General features: G+C 42.8%; 1 protein-coding gene across 1 annotated transcript in view; it reads right to left on the bottom strand.

Annotated features, from left to right (window-relative positions):
• Positions 1-2,898: 2,898 nt before the first annotated feature.
• The window catches only part of STOX1 (storkhead box 1), a 46,895-nt gene continuing 29,589 nt past the window's right edge, over positions 2,899-20,204 (bottom strand). Inside the window, exons 2-4 of the mRNA XM_070752164.1 lie at positions 11,730-11,882; positions 5,745-8,001; positions 2,899-3,340 (exon numbers count right to left, since the gene is read on the bottom strand). Coding sequence (XP_070608265.1) covers positions 3,181-3,340; positions 5,745-8,001; positions 11,730-11,882 — 2,570 coding nt within the window. The 3' untranslated portion in view covers positions 2,899-3,180. The remainder of the gene's footprint in view (positions 3,341-5,744; positions 8,002-11,729; positions 11,883-20,204) is intronic.

Genomic DNA, 20,204 nt, shown 5'->3' with positions numbered 1-20,204 from the left:
AAATCTAATTAAATAAATAAATAAATAACAGTGCTTCTCAATTATTTTCTGTTAGGAAGGAAGAAGTAAACATTTCACGCCCTTCCTAACTCTCTACCATGTCTGTAAATAGTCTCCAAATTGTGCCCCGCTGTGAGAAACGCATCCTACGTGACACTCCTACAGGTACCTCCTTCATGTTCCTCAGTGTTGGGTAGTTCATTCTAAAAGAAAACGTCTCGTGAGTCCCAGAAGTTTGATTGAACTTGCAAAACGGTTTCTTTTAGAACAGATTGCCCTGGACAAGGAACGAGACGGAGATATCGGTACATGGGTCAGGTAAGATGTGTGTCTTGCAACCCATCCTGCCACCCCCAAATTGCGCCCCACCATGAGATGCACGCCCTACCTGACACTTGTACCGGTACCTTCATTGTGTTCCTCAGTGTTGTGCTTGGGGCAGCCCTTTCTAAAAGAAAACGTCGAGAAGTTTGATTGAACTCAAGATGTTTTCTTTTAGAATGGGCTGCCCTGCATATAACACTAAGGAATGCGGCAGAGGTAGCAGTACAAGTGTAGAAACATAGAAGACTGACAGCAGAAAAAGACCTCATGGTCCATCTAGTCTTCCCTTAATACTATTTCCTGTATTTTATCTTAGGATGGATATATGTTTATCCCAGGCATGTTTAAATTCAGTTACTGTGGATTTACCAACCACGTCTGCTGGAAGTTTGTTCCAAGGATCTACTATCTTTCAGTAAAATAATATTTTCTCATGTTGCTTTTGATCTTTCCCCCAACTAACTTCAGATTGTGTCAGGCATTATTATTATTATTTATTAGATTTGTATGCTGCCCCTCTCCGAAGACTCGGAGCGGCTCGAGACCTGCCCCGTCCAACCTGCATTCCCAAAATTGTGCCCCACCGCAAGGCGCCTATACTACCTGACACTTGTACAAGTACAGTGGAACCTTGGTTAATGAACACAATCCATTTCGGAAAGCTGGTTGCAATCTGAAATATGCTAAGAAAACTACATAGAAGAAGTGAAACTGCATAGAAATGGTTGCACTGATAGGAGATGAAATGTGAGAAAATTGTCAGAACAATAGGACAATTTCCATGCGATAGACAGAAAATAAGCTTGTTGTATATTCCTGCCTGTAGTGAGAAAGGTGAGGCAGTAAAAGGTCTGAGACTGAATGACTTATGACTAGGGACAGATTGTAAGAACTATATAAAAGGAACTCCCCTTGAAATGGACAATATGTGTGGTTTGGAATCTATTCCGAAGCATCAAGTATTATTATAGACTGAAATTTTGCAAAGGTCTCTACATCCGGGTGGAGCACAACAGTCTAAAAATTCCCAGAGTTCCTGGGACAACAGTATCATTTCTTTTCTGTTTGTTTCTAAATAAGAAAGCGGGGGGAAATTAAAAATGTAGAACTATGCCTCCTGCTTGTATTTTTTTCATTATTACAACAAACATTTCTGTAACTTTTGTCCAAATATTTACAAGGGTAATCCTCAATTTAAGAACTTTTGTTTGTTTAGTGAACATTCGAGGTTACAATGGTGCTGACTGTTGTAGCATCCCTATGGTCGTGTGATCAAAATTCAGGTGTTTTTAAGGGCCAGGGGATAAATATGGCTTCCTCTTCAGATACTGCATTCACACAGCTTAATATTTCTGTTTTTAATGACCTATCAACAATTTCCAGCTAAACCTGTGGTGGAGCTGAGTTTTTGAAAGCTAGTTTTTGGTCATCAGTTAAGCAACAACTATTTCCTTTTTGCTTTTTTCCCCAGCCAGATTCTTGCAAAGTTGAGGCTTGGTTTTAATTTGGAATGAGAGAGAAAAGAAGGGAGTTTGAACACAAAAGACCCATTTCTTGTATGTCGTGATGATGATTGCAACATCCAGAGATCCTGTTATCATCTTTTGCAACCTTCGTACAATCAAAGTCAAATTTCAGCTGTGTTACTAACTTATCCACATCCCTGAAATCTGTGTTACTAACTTAACAACTACAGTGATTTACTTAACAACTAGCAAGAAAGGTGTAGGGATGAGGCCCTGTGAAATTGTGTGTGTGTGCATGCAGAAAACTCCCTGCCCTAAGCGGGGCCCTTATTCCTGAATGACCTCACTTAGTTCACATGCCCAGAATGATCTAAGACACCTTCTCTGATGGTAAATGATCTCATCTAGGTCACGACAGCAGGATGCTCATTGAAAAGTGGGGGGGGAGAAGATGCGGGGGAATTCACCAGTGAAAATGCTGTTGCTCTCTTCTACCTTTGGCTGCTTGGAAGACTGTATCTAAGCAATAAACACTGCAAAGGCAGGCGGACATCATCGCATCCTGCCATGATTTGTCTCTAATTCCATCAGAGAGTTTGTAAAATGGGGCAAAACTTACTGAACAATTGTTTAGCAAAGGAAATTTTGGACCGAATTGTGTTTGTAAGTCAAGGACTACCTGTAATAGTATGATTTTCATTTGGTTCCAGAATGGGGAGGCCATAGTGATGTAACTTTGGTGACCATTTTGACCTAGTTTGAATTCCTTTCAACTTGCAGACTTCAGGGATGTGGATAAGGTTTCTGGAGAAGGGTGCCTTACTTCATTGGGCTGATTAACTCTCAAATCTAGAAGAGTCTGCACATTATTGATTATTTGGACTCAGTAATGTCAGACTTGCACCACAGATAAGAGAGTGCTTGATTGTCTTATACAGAGGTCTTCAAACTTGGCAACTTTACAACTTGTGGACTTCAACTTCCAGAATTCTCCAGCCAGTTGAAGTCCACAAGTTTAAGTCCACAAGTCTAAAAGTTGCTAAGTTGCTAAACTGGTAGCTGTGACTTCATAATTGTGTAATAATAATAATAATAATAATAATAACAGCAACAACAACTTTATTTTAAAAGAAATATATTTGACATAAACTAATGAATAACCACATGTTTATTTTTCCAAGAAAGCATCCTTGAAGTTACTAGGATCTGAGCTTATTACAGCAGTAAAAAACAGTAAAAATGTTTTATTACAAAGTATTCATATATTTTATGGAAGAAATAGCCAACATCTTACCTATATTAGCACATGTGTTAGTTTAAGACATTTACAGCTAATACATTAATAGATTTACAAACGGATTCACAAACTTGGATAAAAAAGGAGGAAAAATTAAACATTCATCACTGGTGTCAAGTGAAGCAAGGAATTTGGGGCAAGAAACTTTCTGCTGTGTAAAGTCATCTTTATAAATTCCAAATTCTTGAGAAAGCTGCTGCTTTTCTTTAGTCCATACAAAATGGCAGAATTAGCAGACACCATACTTTGTGCTCTGGAAAGAATGGCATTTTTGAAACAAAAGATTCACCAAAAAAAGTTTATTATGCATAACAAATGTTCTTTAAAAATATCTGACAGCTCCAAAACTTTTAGAAAAAATATTGGCTGTAGGAAGGTGGTTCATCGAAAAATCTGTTTAAAAGCCTTTCATTTTTAGGTTTCTTTGTACAGTCTTATAGTCATTTAGCTTTCAGAAATGTTCAAATATATAAAGGTTATATTTTCCATATTTACATGCATGCTGTTCTATAAAGCTAGCCAATCCTTTGGAAAACATACTGTATGTTCAATTATATTTTTCCAAATATGGAGCAGTAGTGAAATCTAATTTGTTTTACTACCAGTTCTATGGTGTGGCTTGATGGGCATGGCAGGGGAAGGATACTGCAAAATCTCAATTCCATCTCACTCTGGGGCCAGCCAGAGATGGTATTTGCCAGTCCAAACTATTCAAAATTTCTGCTACTGGTTCTCTAGAACCTGCTAGATTTCACCCCTGGTATGAGGGAACATAACCCTGTAGGTTGTTGCAGTTTATATCCATCCTGCCTGCTCTGTTTAGTTTTCTATGCCTGAAATAGCCCTTATCCTTTGTTACTGTGAAAGGTTCATGACAAGCCAATTGCAGCCAAAATACAGTGGTACCTCTACTTACAAACATAATTCGTTCCATGACCAGGTTCTTAAGTAGAAAAGTTTGTAAGTAGAAGCAATTTTTCCCATAGGAATCAATGTAAAAGCAAATAATACGTGCAAACCCATTAGGAAAGAAATAAAAGCTCGGAATTTGGGTGGGAGGAGGAAGAGGAGGAGGACAGTCACTGCCCAGAGCGAAGGGAGCATTTCTTTTCTTTGAGTGCTGGCAGAGGTTTATTCCCTCTCCAAATGCCCAGAGAAAGGAAATTTGTTCGCTCTGGACTGCCAAAGTCTCCTTGAGCGCCACTTAAAGGCTCTTCTGGCAGCCCAGAAAAGCCCAAGATTGTCAGGATTAAAGAGAAAATGGCAGGAAACTGGCCAGGCCTTAGTGCCGCTCTCAAATTTCCAGGAAAATTTTTCCGGACTCCGGTTCTTAAGTAGAAAATGGTTCTTAAAAGGCAAAAAAATCTTGAACACCCGGTTCTTATCTAGAAAAGTTCTTAAGTAGAGGCATTCTTAAGTAGAGGTACCACTGTACTTGTAAATTACCTCTCTTGGTGGTTGTTAAGGCATTGTAGAAACTTACTCTCATCTACCCTTACAACTACCCTAATCCAGACTTGTGTTGAGCACTGCAGTATACTATTGACATTACTATCATTTATACGCTACTCAGTAAGATAACCAAACATACCAAAACCCAGTAACAACAGTAAATCTTCCTGTTGGTTAACACACTGTTGGTTTGGCTGGGATGCTATAGGGTTCCTGCTTAGGCAGGGGGTTGGACTTGATGACCCTCATGGTCCCTTCCAACTCTAACAATAAATAAAAATAAATAAACACAATGAAGGGAAAAAAATGAAAACAAGAGTCACATATTGCCAGAGGAGCATCTGCATATTATCAATCCTACCTTCCAAATGTGCTTTTTTCAAAAGCAACTGGACTTTCTTGGGTGTTTCCTTTGGAAACATTTTGCTTCTCATCCAATAAGGTTCTTCAGTTCTGAACCAGAGAAGCTCCTTGGATGAAAAGTGAAAGGTTTTCAAAGAAAATACCAAGAAAGTCCAGTTGCTTTTGGTGGGGGGAAACACATTTGAGACAGCCATGGCCTGCATGATGAAGAATCTCCATAAGAGTTTCCAGATCCTACAATTTCCAGAAGAGCCAGATATTGGAGGCTTTCCTGAATACCAAAAGGGATGGTGAGTAGAGTGCTGTTCCAAAGGAGAGACAGTAACAGAGAAGGCATGTATGCCTTGTGATCACTGACGAAGAGAATTCCTCACGATGGGTGTAGAGTAGAGTAGCAGAATAGAATAGAATAGAATAGAATAACCATAGTTGGAAAGGACCTTGGAGGTCTTCTAGTCCAAATCCCTGCTTAGGCAGGAAACGGTTATCCAACATCTTAAAAACTTCCAGTTGAAACATGCCCTTCCTACCAGATATTATTGGACAAGTAGAAACACAAGCCTGGTCAGGTGTCAAGGCAGTAGGGCTTTAAAAGTGACAACCAACACCTTGATTTGCAACTGAAAGCCAACTGGCAATCAGACTCTTACAGTAGTGATGTTACCTGAGCAGATCAGGAGGCCCCGCTGTAATTTATGAACCACGTTCAAGGGCAGGTAGAGATTAAATTCAGCAATTCAATTGACATTTTTCCAGTACTGTATACCTAACCTTGAAGACCATATCAAGTGTAAATAGATGGAGATGTGCAATAGAAATAGCACCCCCATGTTTGCTCTTACCTGGGAGAATCTATCCCACTATCTCCTGTTATACTCTGATTTCCTGTGCCTTGTAAGTGGCTTTGGTCATGTTGGATTCCCTGATCTAGAGGAGCAACATCCGAGTTATCAAATGACTGCCGTGTTCCCACAAGGTTTGCCTTAATTTCCCAGTCTTTGGAGGACATCCTCAAGGAAGTTGTTTCCATGGCCACTTCGTTTGCCGACTTCTCCCAAATTCTCTTTGCTGCTTCCTGTTCCTCACTGAATTCAAGGACATGCCTTTCAGTATGATCAGTTCTCTGGCCTTGACCATAAACATCTTCGTTCCCTTCATTGTTTTTAGAAGACACTGGATGGTACGTACAAGTTTCTCCTTCCATGTTCATTTTATCGTATTCCTTTAAGCTGCCCTTGGATTTACTCTGACTAAGAAAACCACTTGCGTCATGTTGGCACGCATCAACAGTATCTGTATCTTTTGAGTAGCTTCGAAAGAGGCGATCGGCCTTTTCTTTTCCCAGTATTTTTGGACTTGTGTCTTCTCTTACGTCATTCAATTTTTCTGACCCCTTTCTGTATCGGAGTTGGTAAGATTTCAATTTGGATGATTCCATTTCTTCTTCCTGGACAGGACTATGAGCGCCACTGTTCTCCACTTTTTGATATTGAACTGGATCATCATAAATGAATCCCTGATGCTGCGAATTCACAGACTCAAGCCACTGGCTCATTTCCTTGGGCTGTATCTCACACTTAAAGTCCTTTTGTCTGTGCACAGCAGCAACGTCCGATTGTTTAAACTGGCAGATAATACCTGCATCAGCGGGAAGATAACAATCTGAATGCCGGCTTGGTAAATTGCACGTGTTTGCTTTGTCCCGGTGAGTTTGAATAGATTTTTCGGGATACTTTTTCTCTTCTTCCTTTTTGAATGTCAGATAAACCTTACAAGCCTCTTGCGTCTCCACTGCAAATTGGGAGTTCGTCCCTTTTTGCAGATTACATTTACAAGTAGCTCTCTCTGCCGAGGATGTCTGCCTGCCACCTGTTCGTAAAGTTTGGCATTGTTGGTGATCTGAGTGTTTTTTCTTGCCATCTTCAGCATCGCACTTCCCAGAGAGAGAAACTTTAGCTTTACACTCCAGGCTTTTTGAGAAATCTAAAGACTGGGACCACGAACGATGCCTCTCTGATTTAACAGCTTTGAAGTTTACATCACACTTTTTCTGACTTTTATAATCTTTGGATGACTTGTTCCTTCTATTTGGAATATCTTGAAATGGATTATTAATTTCCCTTTTGTAGAAAAAGTGGGGCTCCGTATCTAATGCATCTTCAATCGGCTTGTTGCAAACCATCGCTTTGCTTGAAAGATGGCATAATGGATACTCAACGGGGCTTGCTAAATTGTCATCAGACAGTAGCACTTCACTGGCTTTACATTTTCCTTGTTTTTCTTTAATATGCTGCTCCTTCCTGTGATACTTCGCATCTTTATTCTGTTTTTTCCAACCATGTGCTTTTGAAATATGCTTATGCTTCATGGTTAGTACTTCTGTAGAGGTTCCCTTGCTGATATAGTTCTTCTGTTCTTCCACTTTCCGCATTAGTGCTGTATGTTTCGTCAAGTTGTCAACAGTCAATATAGGATTGATGCGCTTGATGATTTCATGTTCAACATCCCGTGGAATGTTCTCCAAATTATCTTCGTCTCGGACGGGCCATTTCTCAGGAGGAAACTGAGCAGAAAATGTAGAGTGGGATTTCTTAGCCTTTTCTTTCTTGGAAGTGTTGCGCCGAAAGAAGCTGAGACTAAACTTTTTAGCCTTGTCTTTTCCCTTTGCGGAAAGTACCGAGTGGGTGATTCCATCAGTAAGTGACTCTGTACTTGGTTTTGCAACTGAAGACCTAGATTCACAGGAATCTTTTTGACTTTTTCCATTTGGCTCCTGGCTAATGAATCCCTGATGTTTTGTTGCTTTCATTTCATTGTGCCCAAGGAAACAGTAACAGGACTGACAATGTGATAGAAGAGGCAGAGGATCTAGTGTTGGCTCTGTAGCATCTTCCATGCTTACCAAGTATGTGAAAGAAGACTCGGGAAGCCATCTGTCTTCCAGCAAGGTCCTCTTGTTGCTCTTTGTAGTGTTATTAGAGATAAAATAGGTATTTGGGGTAACTATGAAGTATCCTTCCCCAGTATGGTAGATCTTTCGCTCTTTAATTAGCATGCCAAGAGTACTGTAGAGAATATCTTGGGTAGGAGTTGCAATACCTGGAATAATAAGGATAATCTTTATTAGGATCCATTCAACGTTTAAAATATTTTATTTCTATTCATTTTTCATACAATTGTTATATCATAAACATTGTTATATCTTTGTATACTACCAATTCATACTTGACAAAATAAATAAATAAACAAACAAACAAACAAGCAAATAACATTTAAAAATGTAGCATAAAGGCCTGTAGTAGGATGCTTTCTCCCAGTTGGACAATAGTGGGCAGCAAATACTTAATAAACATTGCAAATGACCTACTAAGTAAACCTGTAGCTTCTTCTAATGTAATCTTGTGATTGGTTGACTAGTTCCTTGCATTTTTATTAACTCTAAATATTAACTGAACTTCTTTTAAAAGTATCAAGCAGAAGAACCACAGTACTTTACCCCACAAGTTACTGGAACTGCTTTGGGGGTTAGGAAACCAACTGCTTCATCAATCCTATGATTATTGGACTGCAAAAATTTTAATGGAGATGGAAGCAAACGAATGTATACTCCTTCTTGTCAGAACGAAGAGGTTCTCATTTCAAAATTTATTGGATGGACTCCCTGAACCATCTGCTGTTTAGGGATTTGATAATTCAGTGACCACTGTTTTCTTGACTTGAATAGCTGTCCATCTCACCTATATGATTCTTGATCATATGACATATCATATCATTGTGATACGATCATATGATCATATCACAACAGTCAAAACCAACAAAAACTAGAAATAAATGCAACAAATTTATTTATTTATTTATTTATTTATTTATTTGATTTGTATGCTGCCCCTCTCCGCAGACTCGGGGCAGCTAACAAAAATGGTAAAAAGAGCATGTAACAATCCAATTAATAAAAACAACTAAAAACCCTTATTATAAAACCAAACATACACACAAACATACCATGCATAACTTGTAGTGGCCTAGGGGGGAGGAATATCTTAACTCCCCCATGCCTGGTGGCATAAATGAGTCTTGAGTAGTTTATGAAAGACAGGGAGGGTGGGGGCAGTTCTAATCTCCGGGGGGAGTTGGTTCCAGAGGGCCGGGGCCGCCAAAGAGAAGGCTCTTCCCCTGGGGCCCGCCAAACAACATTGTTTAGTCGACGGGACCCGGAGAAGGCCAACTCTGTGGGACCTTATCGGTCGCTGGGATTCATGCGGTAGCAAGCGGTTCCGGAGGTAACCTGGTCCAATGCCATGTAGGGCTTTAAAGGTCATGACCAACACTTTGAATTGTGACCGGAAACTGATCGGCAGCCAATGCAGGCCACGGAGTGTTGAGGAAACGTGGGCGAATCTTGGAAGCCCCACGACGGCTCTCGCGGCTGCGTTCTGCACGATCTGAAGTTTCCGCACACTTGCACAACTGTTAGAAACACTACTAAAACTCAAAACACAAAATTATGGCAGGTAAACATCAACCATACATCCCATTCAGATAGTCCTTGACATGCAACTAGCCCTTCAGTGAACGTTCAAAGTTGCAACAGCACTGAAAAAAGCGATTTATGACAGTTTTTTTTAAAAAATTATATATATTTGTCATACAAGTATAGAATTATAGTTTGTATTAACACAACGAAGTATAAAAGGTGATAAAAAGGGTAATAGGACAGAAGGACAGCAGGGACGGTAGGCACAATAGTGCGCTTATGCACGCCCCTTGTGGACCTCTTAGGAAAGGTCAGAGGTCAGCAGTAAATAATTTAAGGTTGAAGATCTTGGGGTTAGGGGAAGAATGGCCACATCACCATTGCCGTATCCCCATGGTCACATGACCAAAACGGGCAACTGTTATGATGGTTGCATAGTCCTGGGGTCACATCATCACATTTTGTGACCCATGAGCAAAGTCAATGAGGAAGCCAGATCTACTTAAAACCCTGTTACTATATTAATAGTTGCAGTGATTCCCTTAACTACTGTGGCAATAATAATAATAATAATAATAATAATAATAATAATAATAATAATAATTCTGAAGCATAACACACCAGACATTGTGATCGTGGAGAAAAAGAAAGTATGGATCATCGACATCGCAATCCCAGGAGACAGCAGAATTGAGGAGAAGCAGCTAGAGAAATTAGTGAAATACAAAGATCTAAAAATCGAGCTGCAACGACTCTGGCATAAGCCAGTGAAAGTGGTCCCAGTGGTACTTGGCACGCTGGGCGCAGTACCAAAGGATCTCAGCGGACATTTGAAAACCATCGGAATTGACAAAATCTCCATCTTTCAATTGCAAAAGGCCGCTTTACTGGGATCGGCAAACATAATTCGCCCCTACATCACGCAGTCCTAGGTGCTTGGGAAGCGCCCGACTGGTGATGAAATACAAAATCCAGCATAGTGATCTCGTTTCCCGTGTTGTACTGACATAATAATAATAATAATAATAATAATAATAATAATAATAATAATAATAATAATAATAAATTTATTGTCATTGTCAAAAACAATGAATTGTCATTGGCAACGAAAGTCGTGTGACACCCAGAGACCAGTCCCACCATACCTAAAATCAGAATAGGTAAATTTAAAAATAGAATAAAAAATAGAATAAATGTTCCACCCACTACAAATTCCCTACCCTGAACCACTCAACCATCTACATGACAAACCGAGTAATATTGTCCAACAGTTCACTGATGGTGACCCTTTAGTTCGTTGTTAAGTGCGAGTACAACCCTGGGATAAAAACTATTCAGGAAACGTGTGGCCCGAGTTCTAGTTGTTCTGCATCTTCTGCCAGAAGGCAACAGTTCAAAGAGATTGTAAGCAGGATGAGAAGAGTCTTTGAGAATAGTATGCACCTTCCTAGAACAGCGAGATGTGAAGATGTCATCCCGGGTGGGTAAAATGAGGCAAAGCAACTGTCTTGGTTTGCCACAGAAATTTTGGGCCCAATTATGACTGGCGTCAAAGACTACCTATGCAATTACTTGGAAGCTCGTCATTGCTAACAGTTTTCCCTGAAGTCTAAAAGAGTGGGGCCCAATTGGAGTTTCAAGGGAATGATGTCCCATAGGAAAAGCACCAGGGCAGAAAACAGCCCATCAGATGACAGTCCTTAATACAGGGAGGGCTAACCTTTTTGTCATTGCGTGGCAAAAGCACGCACGCGACAGCATTAATGCAACGCACGTGCAAACCCCGGGAGTGCGACCTGTGCATGCACGTGCAACCCCCTGCACGTCTCTTGCCTCCCCCCACAAGTGCGAGGGACCCCCTCCTGCATTCACCCACCTCCCCTATTTTGTTGCTTTCAGGTTAGTGCAGGAGGCCTTCCAGGTGCAAACCAGGGCACAAGGGTCACATTTATTTTGTTTGTTTGTTTGTTTGTACTTATATTGCACTTATATGGTACAACAGTATACTCCCGCTATTGCACCTTCCGGCCACCAGAGGAGCTACAGTCTACGCACTGTAGTGGAGACTGTAATGGCGATGGAAGGGACCAGCAGGGGACGCCACATTATAACGGTACCGCTATGAACAGCTTTGAATGGTATTGTATGTTTTCCACCGTACCTTATGTAAACTTGACTACGCCTTATTTTTGGGGGGTGCCTTATATTAGCAAATTCTGCAAAACCTCTGACATGCCTTACTTTTGGGATACGTCTTATTTTCTGGGAAACAGGGTAGCATTTCACTGTTCTCACTGCAGCATAAACTGAAAGTTTATATTCAATATCCGCAACCCTTGATTTAGCCGATTACCTGGGTAGTGTTTTCCCAGCTGATGCAGTAAAGCTTCCTGTGTAACCGTAATATGAGCTGCGTTCATATCAGATATAGCACAGCACAAGACCTCTGCCAGAGGAACATACTGAGACTGGGAAATTGGATTCATATGCACTGGAGACACATCCCCTACAATGAAGATAAGGCGGGGAAGGGGTTGGGTGGGGGATGGAGGAGACACAAGAAAAAACATTAATTTTTGTACTTTTGAACAATTTGTCATCGTCAACCCCCTACACTGCATTCAAAAGCTAAGGTTTAAAGTTAGCCTGAGAAAAATTGTCATAAAATAGTTATAGATATCGGAGTGTGATAATAGTAAAGCTAATATTAATAATAATATATCTAATAATAAATCAAATGTTAATAAAAACCCACTGCCAGTTCTGCAGGAAAAGATTGCAGCTGAGCACATCAGTAAGCAACGTTTTGAAATGAGATTGTGATGACAGGTCAACATTAGACATTTGAGAAGAGGTAATTGTTTACGTTTCACTGAATTGCTTAAGGGTAAGAATTGGAATAGAACAGCGATGGCAAACCTTTTGTGTTTGCATGCCAAAAGGAGTGTGTGTGAATGCTAGCCTACAACTCTTCCCTCCCCCGCGTGCATGAGCAACTGCCCCCCACGCATGTGCACAGGCGTTTCTGAAGCCGGGTAGGTGAGGGAAAGCTGGAAGTTTGGGAAAACACACTTCCGGTTTTCCTGTTGTGCTGTTTTTTGCACTCCAGAGGGTTCAGGGAAGCTTCCTGAAGCTCCAGAGTGCAAAAAACAGCACAGCAGGCACAATGGAGGCGTGTAGGTTCACGCAATTCTGGTAAAAATTACTGGATTTTTTGCTTCCGTGCATGCATGGAAGCAACGAAACCGGCAATTTTTGCTGTCAGAAGGACATCCTAAAGCTGCAGCTGGGGCAGCGCCACTGGAGAGAGATGCCTGCAGTGCAGGAGAGCACAGAGAGGCCATGTGGCCGGAGCTTGGGGACACCCAGCTTGCTCCCCATGCCATGACACATCTTCTCCTTGCCCCTGCAGAAGGTCAGGCGCCGGAGCAAGGTAAGGACCAGGCGGTGTGGCAGAGCGGACGGTGGGTGGACCGCTCATGGCAAAGCTGCCGCTTGCATTGAGTGGCGGAGAATAGGGGGAGCGGTGTCAAGCGGGAGAGCAGTAGCGAGCAGCGGGGGTAGCAAGGTGAGCGGCATCGAGAAGCAGTGGCAGTGGGGGGAGTGGCGTTGAGCAGTGAGGGTAGCGAGGTGAGCAGCAGCGAGCAGCAGGGGCAGTGGGGGGAACGGTGATGAGCAGTGGGGGCAGCTGGGGGAGCGGCGGCGAGCAGCAAGGACAGCAGCGGTGAGCAGCAAGGGCAGAGAGGCAAGCGGCAGTGAGCAGCGGGGGCTGCGGGGGCTGCGGGGTTGGTCACCTAACTTATTTTGGCCTATTTGTAGGCCTTTTTGCTTCTGCACATGCGCAGAAGCTAAAAAACCCGGAAATCCCACGTGGGGTGCATGTGTGGGCTCCCGGCTTATTCCGGTAGTGTCGGAAATGGTGGCCTGTCCCTGGTAGCAGGGTAAGCCACTAGAACATAAATCAAAAACAAACCTCTCTTCCAGGGGTGAATGTTCCCGGTTTGCTTGTGCCTATCGGTTGCAAGAGAGCCGGTCGCGAAGGGAGTGTGAGGCTCCACCCACTCACCCAGACACCGCCATTTGAGTTCTTTTACCCTCTGCGTGTGCACAAAGTATTCTGTCTATGTTCAGAGGGTAAAAGAACCCCCCTCCCCGGGCAGGTGTGTGGAGCCTCACTCTCCCTTTGCGACCAGCTCTCCGACAACCAATGGGCATGAGCAAATCGGGAGCATTTCACCCCTGCCCTCTCCTTACTAGCACTGATAATGTTATCTAGTTTGAGTAATGAAACATCCGCAAGAAAACAACCAAGCTCAATAGAGCACCAATCCTAAGCTACAACATTTTCCTCTGGCGGAAGAAAGCCTCCTGGAGGCAAACTATGCTATAACTTACATACCGTAATTCTCAACACGTGAAAAATGACCCCAAACTGCATTGCCATTTTACAACTCTTTAAAAAATGCCAATTTTTCAGCTGTGTATTTTTATTTTTATTTGAGGACACATTTCTATGAAGTTTGAAGAGGAGGAATGGATGTGATTTGCCATCCATAGACATGTCATGTTCACTTTCATCCTTAATTTTGCAATTAGAAAAAAAGCAGTAATGCTGAGCTGGCCCCCATCCCCCCGTCCCCCCCCTTGTGCTTGACCCCGAGCTGAAGCACAACCCTGATGTGGCCCTCAATGAAATCGAGTTTGACATTCCTGGCTTAGAGATTGTTGTAAGACTCCGTCTAAGATATGTGAGCAACATGATATAGTTCGGAGTGAGAAATTACAGGAAAGCTCATCTTCCAGAATAGCTCTGACTATTTACAGCTAAACGCTTGAAAACAAACAAACCTGAGATCATTTTTCTTAAGTCAACAAAAAACAACAGTCCCTTTTGAAGAAGCTGTTAAACAGTTCTTGACCTCTGTTTTACCAATGGCTATGCTTATGTTTAACAGAATGCCTTCAGAGAGGTTCCAGAGACTAACTTCGTAAGTGAGGTTGCTAGGTTACTCCCACCAGGGATATAAATCAGGGTCAACCTGCTTTGTATGAAACAGAAGCGTGTGCACACACAAACACACACACACACACAGAGAACTGATTACTGTAAACAGAACTAGTTTCATACTTACCTGGAAAGGCCACCTTAAATGTTTTTATTTTTTCCATATGATTTATTTTCTCAGCACTGTATTGTAAAAATTTCTTACATGAGAAATAACAAAATACAGTGATACCTCGTCTTACGAACTTAATTGGTTCTGGGACGAGGTTTGTAAAGTGAAATGTTTGTAAGACAAAACAATGTTTCCCATAGGAATCAATGGAAAACCGATTAATGTGTGCCAGCCCAAAACTCACCCCTTTTGCCAGCCGTTTTTGTGCTGCTGGGATTCCCTTGAGGCTCCCCTCCATGGGAAACCCCACCTCTGGACTTCCGTGTTTTTGTGATGCTGCGATTTCGCTGAGGCTCCCCTCGCTAGGAAACCCCACCTCCGGACTTCCATTGCCAGCGAAGCGCCCGTTTTTGCGCTGATGGGATTCCCCTGAAGCATCGCAAAAACACGGAAGTCCGGAGGTGGTGTTTCCCATGGAGGGGAGCCTCAAGGAAATCCCAGCAGCACAAAAACGGGCGCTTCGCTGCAACAGAAGTCTGGAGGAGGCGGCGACTTGGGTTTGTAAGTGAAAATAATTTGGAAGAAGAGGCAAAAAAATCTTAAACCCAGGTTTGTATCTCGAAAAGTTTGTATGACGAGGGGTTTCACTGTATCAGAATAACAGAAGAGATCTTGGAGAAGTAGCGGGTTGCAGCCGGTATGCCCCAATACGGTATTAAATGACCAGCTGACCAGCGGGTGGGCTCATCAGCGTGAGATTTAGCTTCTACGTATGCGCTGGAAGCTGAATCTTGTGTGAAGATGCACTCGCCAGATTTCGGTAATTGCCGAAATCTCGCTTGCACATGCATCTTCACACAACATTTGGCTTCCGGCGCAAGTGCAGAAGCCGAATCTCGCACTGACGCACCTGTGCTCACTGGCCAGACATGTGCCCGCCTGCGCCAGTCACCAGGAGCGTTACGATAGCGCCAACAACGGGAAACCTTGCCAGCCTTGGAAGTCTTCTAATTCAAGCCCCTGCTCAAGCAGGAGAGCCTATACCAGGGTTGGCCAACCTTTTGGACCTCAGGGACCACTAAATTCAGAATTTTAACAATATTAATATTTATTAGATTTGTATGCCGCCCCTCTCCGTAGACTCGGGGCGGCTCACAACAATAACAAGAACAGTGTAAGAACAAATATAAGAATTTAAAAACACTAAAAACCCCATTATTAAAAGCAAACAAACACACAAACATACCATGTATAAACTGTATAGGCCCGGGAGAGATGTCTCAGTTCCCCCATGCCTGACGGCAGAGATGGGTTTTAAGAACTTTACAAAAGGCAAGGAGGGTGGGGGCAGTTCTAATCTCCAGGGGGAGCTGGTTCCAGAGGGTCGGGGCCACCACAGAGAAGGCTCTTCTCCTGGGTCCCGCCAAACGACATTGTTTAGTCGAGAAGGCCAACTCTGTGGGACCTAACCGCGGACAACTAATATGATCTGCCTAATGACTGATTGGGTAGACGTGGCTAGGTGGTGATGTGGCCAACTTGATGTTACTCAATGTCAAGGGGTGCCTCGCCAACTCGCACGAATTCTGCCACACAAATCCCAGCGACCTGGAGAGGGGCGGCATACAAATCCAATACATAATTAAATAAATAAATAAATAAACTCCTCTACTCGCTCCTCCCTTCCCAGCCACTCCTTGCCCGCCCGCCCGAGCTCCTTAGAGCCTCAATAGGAAGCAGTTGTTGGAACTAAGCAGCCACCACGAGAAAGAGTTGGCAAAACATCTGGCTCAGTTCAAATTGGATCTGACCGAGAAGGAGGCTTAGCAAAAACGCCTCAATTAGAACTAGGAGCATAGGCTTTCCAAGCAGAGGAAAGACCTGCGAGAGTGCAAGGCCAGGCACCATTGGAGACTCAGTGGGCTGAGATGGTCAGCCAGTTCTAGGCCATGTTACAGTTCCACTGGAACAAGGTCTTCTGGTTCTTCGCCACTGTTGTGGTTCAGCCTGAGGCAGATCAAAGACCAGCTGCATCTCTGCTGGCTCCATGCCCGGAGGAGGCTGACAGCGAAGAGGAGGGGGCTGGGCAGTCGGACAGGGGAGAGTACAGTCAGGAATGTGACGAGGAAGAACAGCAGGGGAGCCCCAGGGGGGGGCTCTCCCCAGCCAGTAGCTTGGAGTCTTTGGAGTCATTAGGTGATGAAGCACAAGCTGTCATTGACATGCGACAGAGATGTTTAGATCAAAGGAAGGATCAATTGAAGAAATATTATCAGCATTGAATAAGGAACACCAGGGCTTGGGTGTGGTCCTCATTAGCAGGGAAGGGTTTATAAGGCAGGCAACCTCTTGAAGCCATGTGGAGTGTTATCAGTTTGGAGATGCTGTAACCTGCATTGTTTTCTCGGTGTTTCTGTTCCTGGCTCGTGGCCCAGCAGTCTTGAAGACCTGTGGGAGGTGTATGTCTGTTATCTACAGCCTCCTCTTGGCAGCAAGAATCCTATATTGATGCATGGACAATTGCCTTCGTGTATATATTTGGAGTTCCAGTGTTTTCCTGCTTTGTAAGGACATTTTCTGTTAGCTTCGTTTCTCTTGAACATGATAAAACTGTGTTTGGATTCAACCGGTGTGTCTGGCTTATCTTTTTGGGTTGGTCATAGCTTCCGGAGTGACCCAGACAGAACAGCCACCAGCAATGCTTCCCTCCAATCTTCGGCCAAAGCCCGAGGCTGAAGCAGTCCCCAAGTTGGAATTTCTGCCCCCCTCTGACCCACACAAAAAGATCCAAAAGGGAGACACTCTGCAGCAACACAAGCCCCTCCAGAGATTAGGACTGCCCCCACCCTCCTTGCCTTTCGTAAACTTCTTAAAACCCACCTCTGCCGTCAGGCATGGGGGAACTGAGACATCTCCTCTTTCCTATGCAGTTTTATGTATGGTATGTTTGTATGTATGCTTTTTATATAATGGGTTTTTTAGGTTTTTTAATGTAAAATTGTTATTTTAGACTTTAATATTAGATTTGCTATTATATATTGTTTTATCACTGCTGTGAGCTGTCCCGAGTCTGCGGAGAGGGGTGGCATACAAATCTAATTATTAATAATAATAATAATAATAATAATAATAACAACAATAATAATAATAATATCCATCCCAAGGGCTGCAGTTTGAGGACCCCTGATTTAGTGCAATATTAAAAAATGCAAATAATTTTTCTGCGGACCTCCAAAATTTTCTCACGGACCACCAGTGATCCTGAAACCACTATTTGGTGACCACTGTCTTATATCATTTCAAACAAGTAGCTGTCCAGTCTCTTCTTAAAAACCTCCAGTGATGGAGCATCTACAACTTCTGAAGGCAAGCCATTCCTCTGATTAACTGTTTTCACTGTCAAGAAATTTCTCCCTAATTCTAGGCTGCTTCTCTTGATTAGTTTCTATCCATTGTTTCTCGTCTTGCCTTCTGGTACTCTAGAAAATAGATTGACCTTCTCTTCTTTGTGGCAGCCTGTCAAATACTGGAACACTGACATCATGTCCTTCTTTTCACTGGCTTAGACAAACCCAATTATTGCAACCATTTTCATATGTTTTAGCCTCCGGTCCCCTAATCACCTTGGTTGCCCTTCTCTGCACTCTTTAGAAACTCTACATCTGTTTTATAATATGATGACCAAAACAATGCAATATTCTAAGTATGGTCTTAATAAGGTTTTATAAAGTGGTACTAATACTACTTCTATCCCTCTTGGTAATGCAACCTACAGGGGGTGGACAAAAAAACGGAAACACCTTGAAAAATCATCAAAATATCTTTTAATATGGTGTTGGTCCACATTCTCCGAGGCATTGATTCATACAAATTGTGAATTGGTTCCAAAGAAATTTTAACCCATTCTTCAGTTAAATTACCTTCCAGTTAGAAACATAGAAACATAGAAGTCTGACGGCAGAAAAAGACGTCATGGTCCATCTAGTCTGCCCTTATACTATTTTCTGTATTTTATCTTAGGATGGATATATGTTTATCCCAGGCATGTTTAAATTCAGTTACTGTGGATTTATCTACCACATCTGCTGGAAGTTTGTTCCAAGGATCTACTACTCTTTCAGTAAAATAATATTTTCTCATGTTGCTTTTGATCTTTCCCCCAACTAACTTCAGATTGTGTCCCCTTGTTCTTGTGTTCACTTTCCTATTAAAAACACTTCCCTCCTGGACCTTATTTAACCCTTTAATATATTTAAATGTTTCGATCATGTCCCCCCTTTTCCTTCTGTCCTCCAGACTATACAGATTGAGTTCATTAAGTCTTTCCTGATACGTTTTATGCTTAAGACCTTCCACCATTCTTGTAGCCCATCTTTGGACCCGTTCAATTTTGTCAATATCTTTTTGTAGGTGAGGTCTCCAGAACTGAACACAGTATTCCAAATGTGGTCTCACCAGCACTCTATATAGTGGGATCATAATCTCCCTCTTCCTGCTTGTTATACCTCTAGCTATGCAGCCAAGCATCCTACTTGCTTTCCCTACCGCCTGACTGCACTGTTCACCCAGTTCTTTTAGAGACGATGGTGTTGGAAATTGACTTCTTACTTGAATCTCTAAAATCGACCATAAATGCTCAATAATGTTGAGGTCTGGTGAGATGAGATGCTGAACTTCATTAGAATGTTCCTTGTGCCATTCTTTAACACTTTAACACCCCCGCCATGTTTGACAGTTGGGAGAAGACAGTCTGGATGAAATGATTCTTTTGGCTGTCTCCAGACGTAAACACGGACGGAGGTCGGAAAAAGGGTAAATGATGATTCGTCAGAAAAAATCACATTTTTGCCACTGCTCGAGGAACAATTTCTAGTGGTTTCTACACCACTCTAAACGCTTTGAAACATTTGTCTTTGAGAGCAGAGGTTTTCTAATTGCAGCTCTTCTGTGGAATCCAGATTTGTGAAGCACATAAGCAAACTCCACACAGGAAAAAATGTTCCTTCAAAAATGTTCCAATACAGTGGTACCTCGGTTCTCAACCATAATCCATTCCAAAAGTGTGGTCGAGAACTGATTTGGTCGAGTACCGAATTTATTTATCCCCTGGGAAATAATGGAAATGGATTTAATTGGTTCCCAGCCCCTGTTAACTCGCTGGGAACCAATTAAATCTATTTTCTTTATTTCCTATGGGATAAATAAATTCGGTGCTCCAAGCTGCAGGAAGGGTGGGGGCGGCTGCAATCCCGGCAGCTTTGGGGGGCTCCTTTCCTCAATGCTTCGTATTATTACCTGTAAGCAGTTGCAAAAACTTTCTCCTTCCTGGCGGTGGCTTCCCTTCGAGGAGCAACAGCGCCGGGAACATCATGTAATGAAGGGAAGCTGCTGGAGCGGCGGCAACTGCTGAGATGGCTCCGGTGGCTTCCCTTCATCACGTGACGTTCCTGGCGCTGTTGCTACTCGAAGGGAAGCCGCCGCCGTTGCCGCCACCGGGAAGGAGAAAGTTTTTGCAGCTGCTTACAGGTAATAAGAGGAAGCAATGAGGAAAGGAGCCCCCCCGAAGCTGCGGGATTGCAGCCGCCCCCACCCTTCCTGCAGCATGGAGCTCTTATAGAGCTCCTCAGCCGCCTGAAGCTGCTGGGATTGCAGCAGCCCCCGGCGGTAACATTTTGGATAATGAACAAAATTTTCTGTGGCTGTTTGGTATC

This window comes from Erythrolamprus reginae, chromosome 5 (genome assembly GCF_031021105.1).
Source record: "Erythrolamprus reginae isolate rEryReg1 chromosome 5, rEryReg1.hap1, whole genome shotgun sequence".
NCBI lineage: Eukaryota > Metazoa > Chordata > Lepidosauria > Squamata > Dipsadidae > Erythrolamprus > Erythrolamprus reginae.
This window is presented reverse-complemented; position numbering and strand designations above follow the sequence as displayed.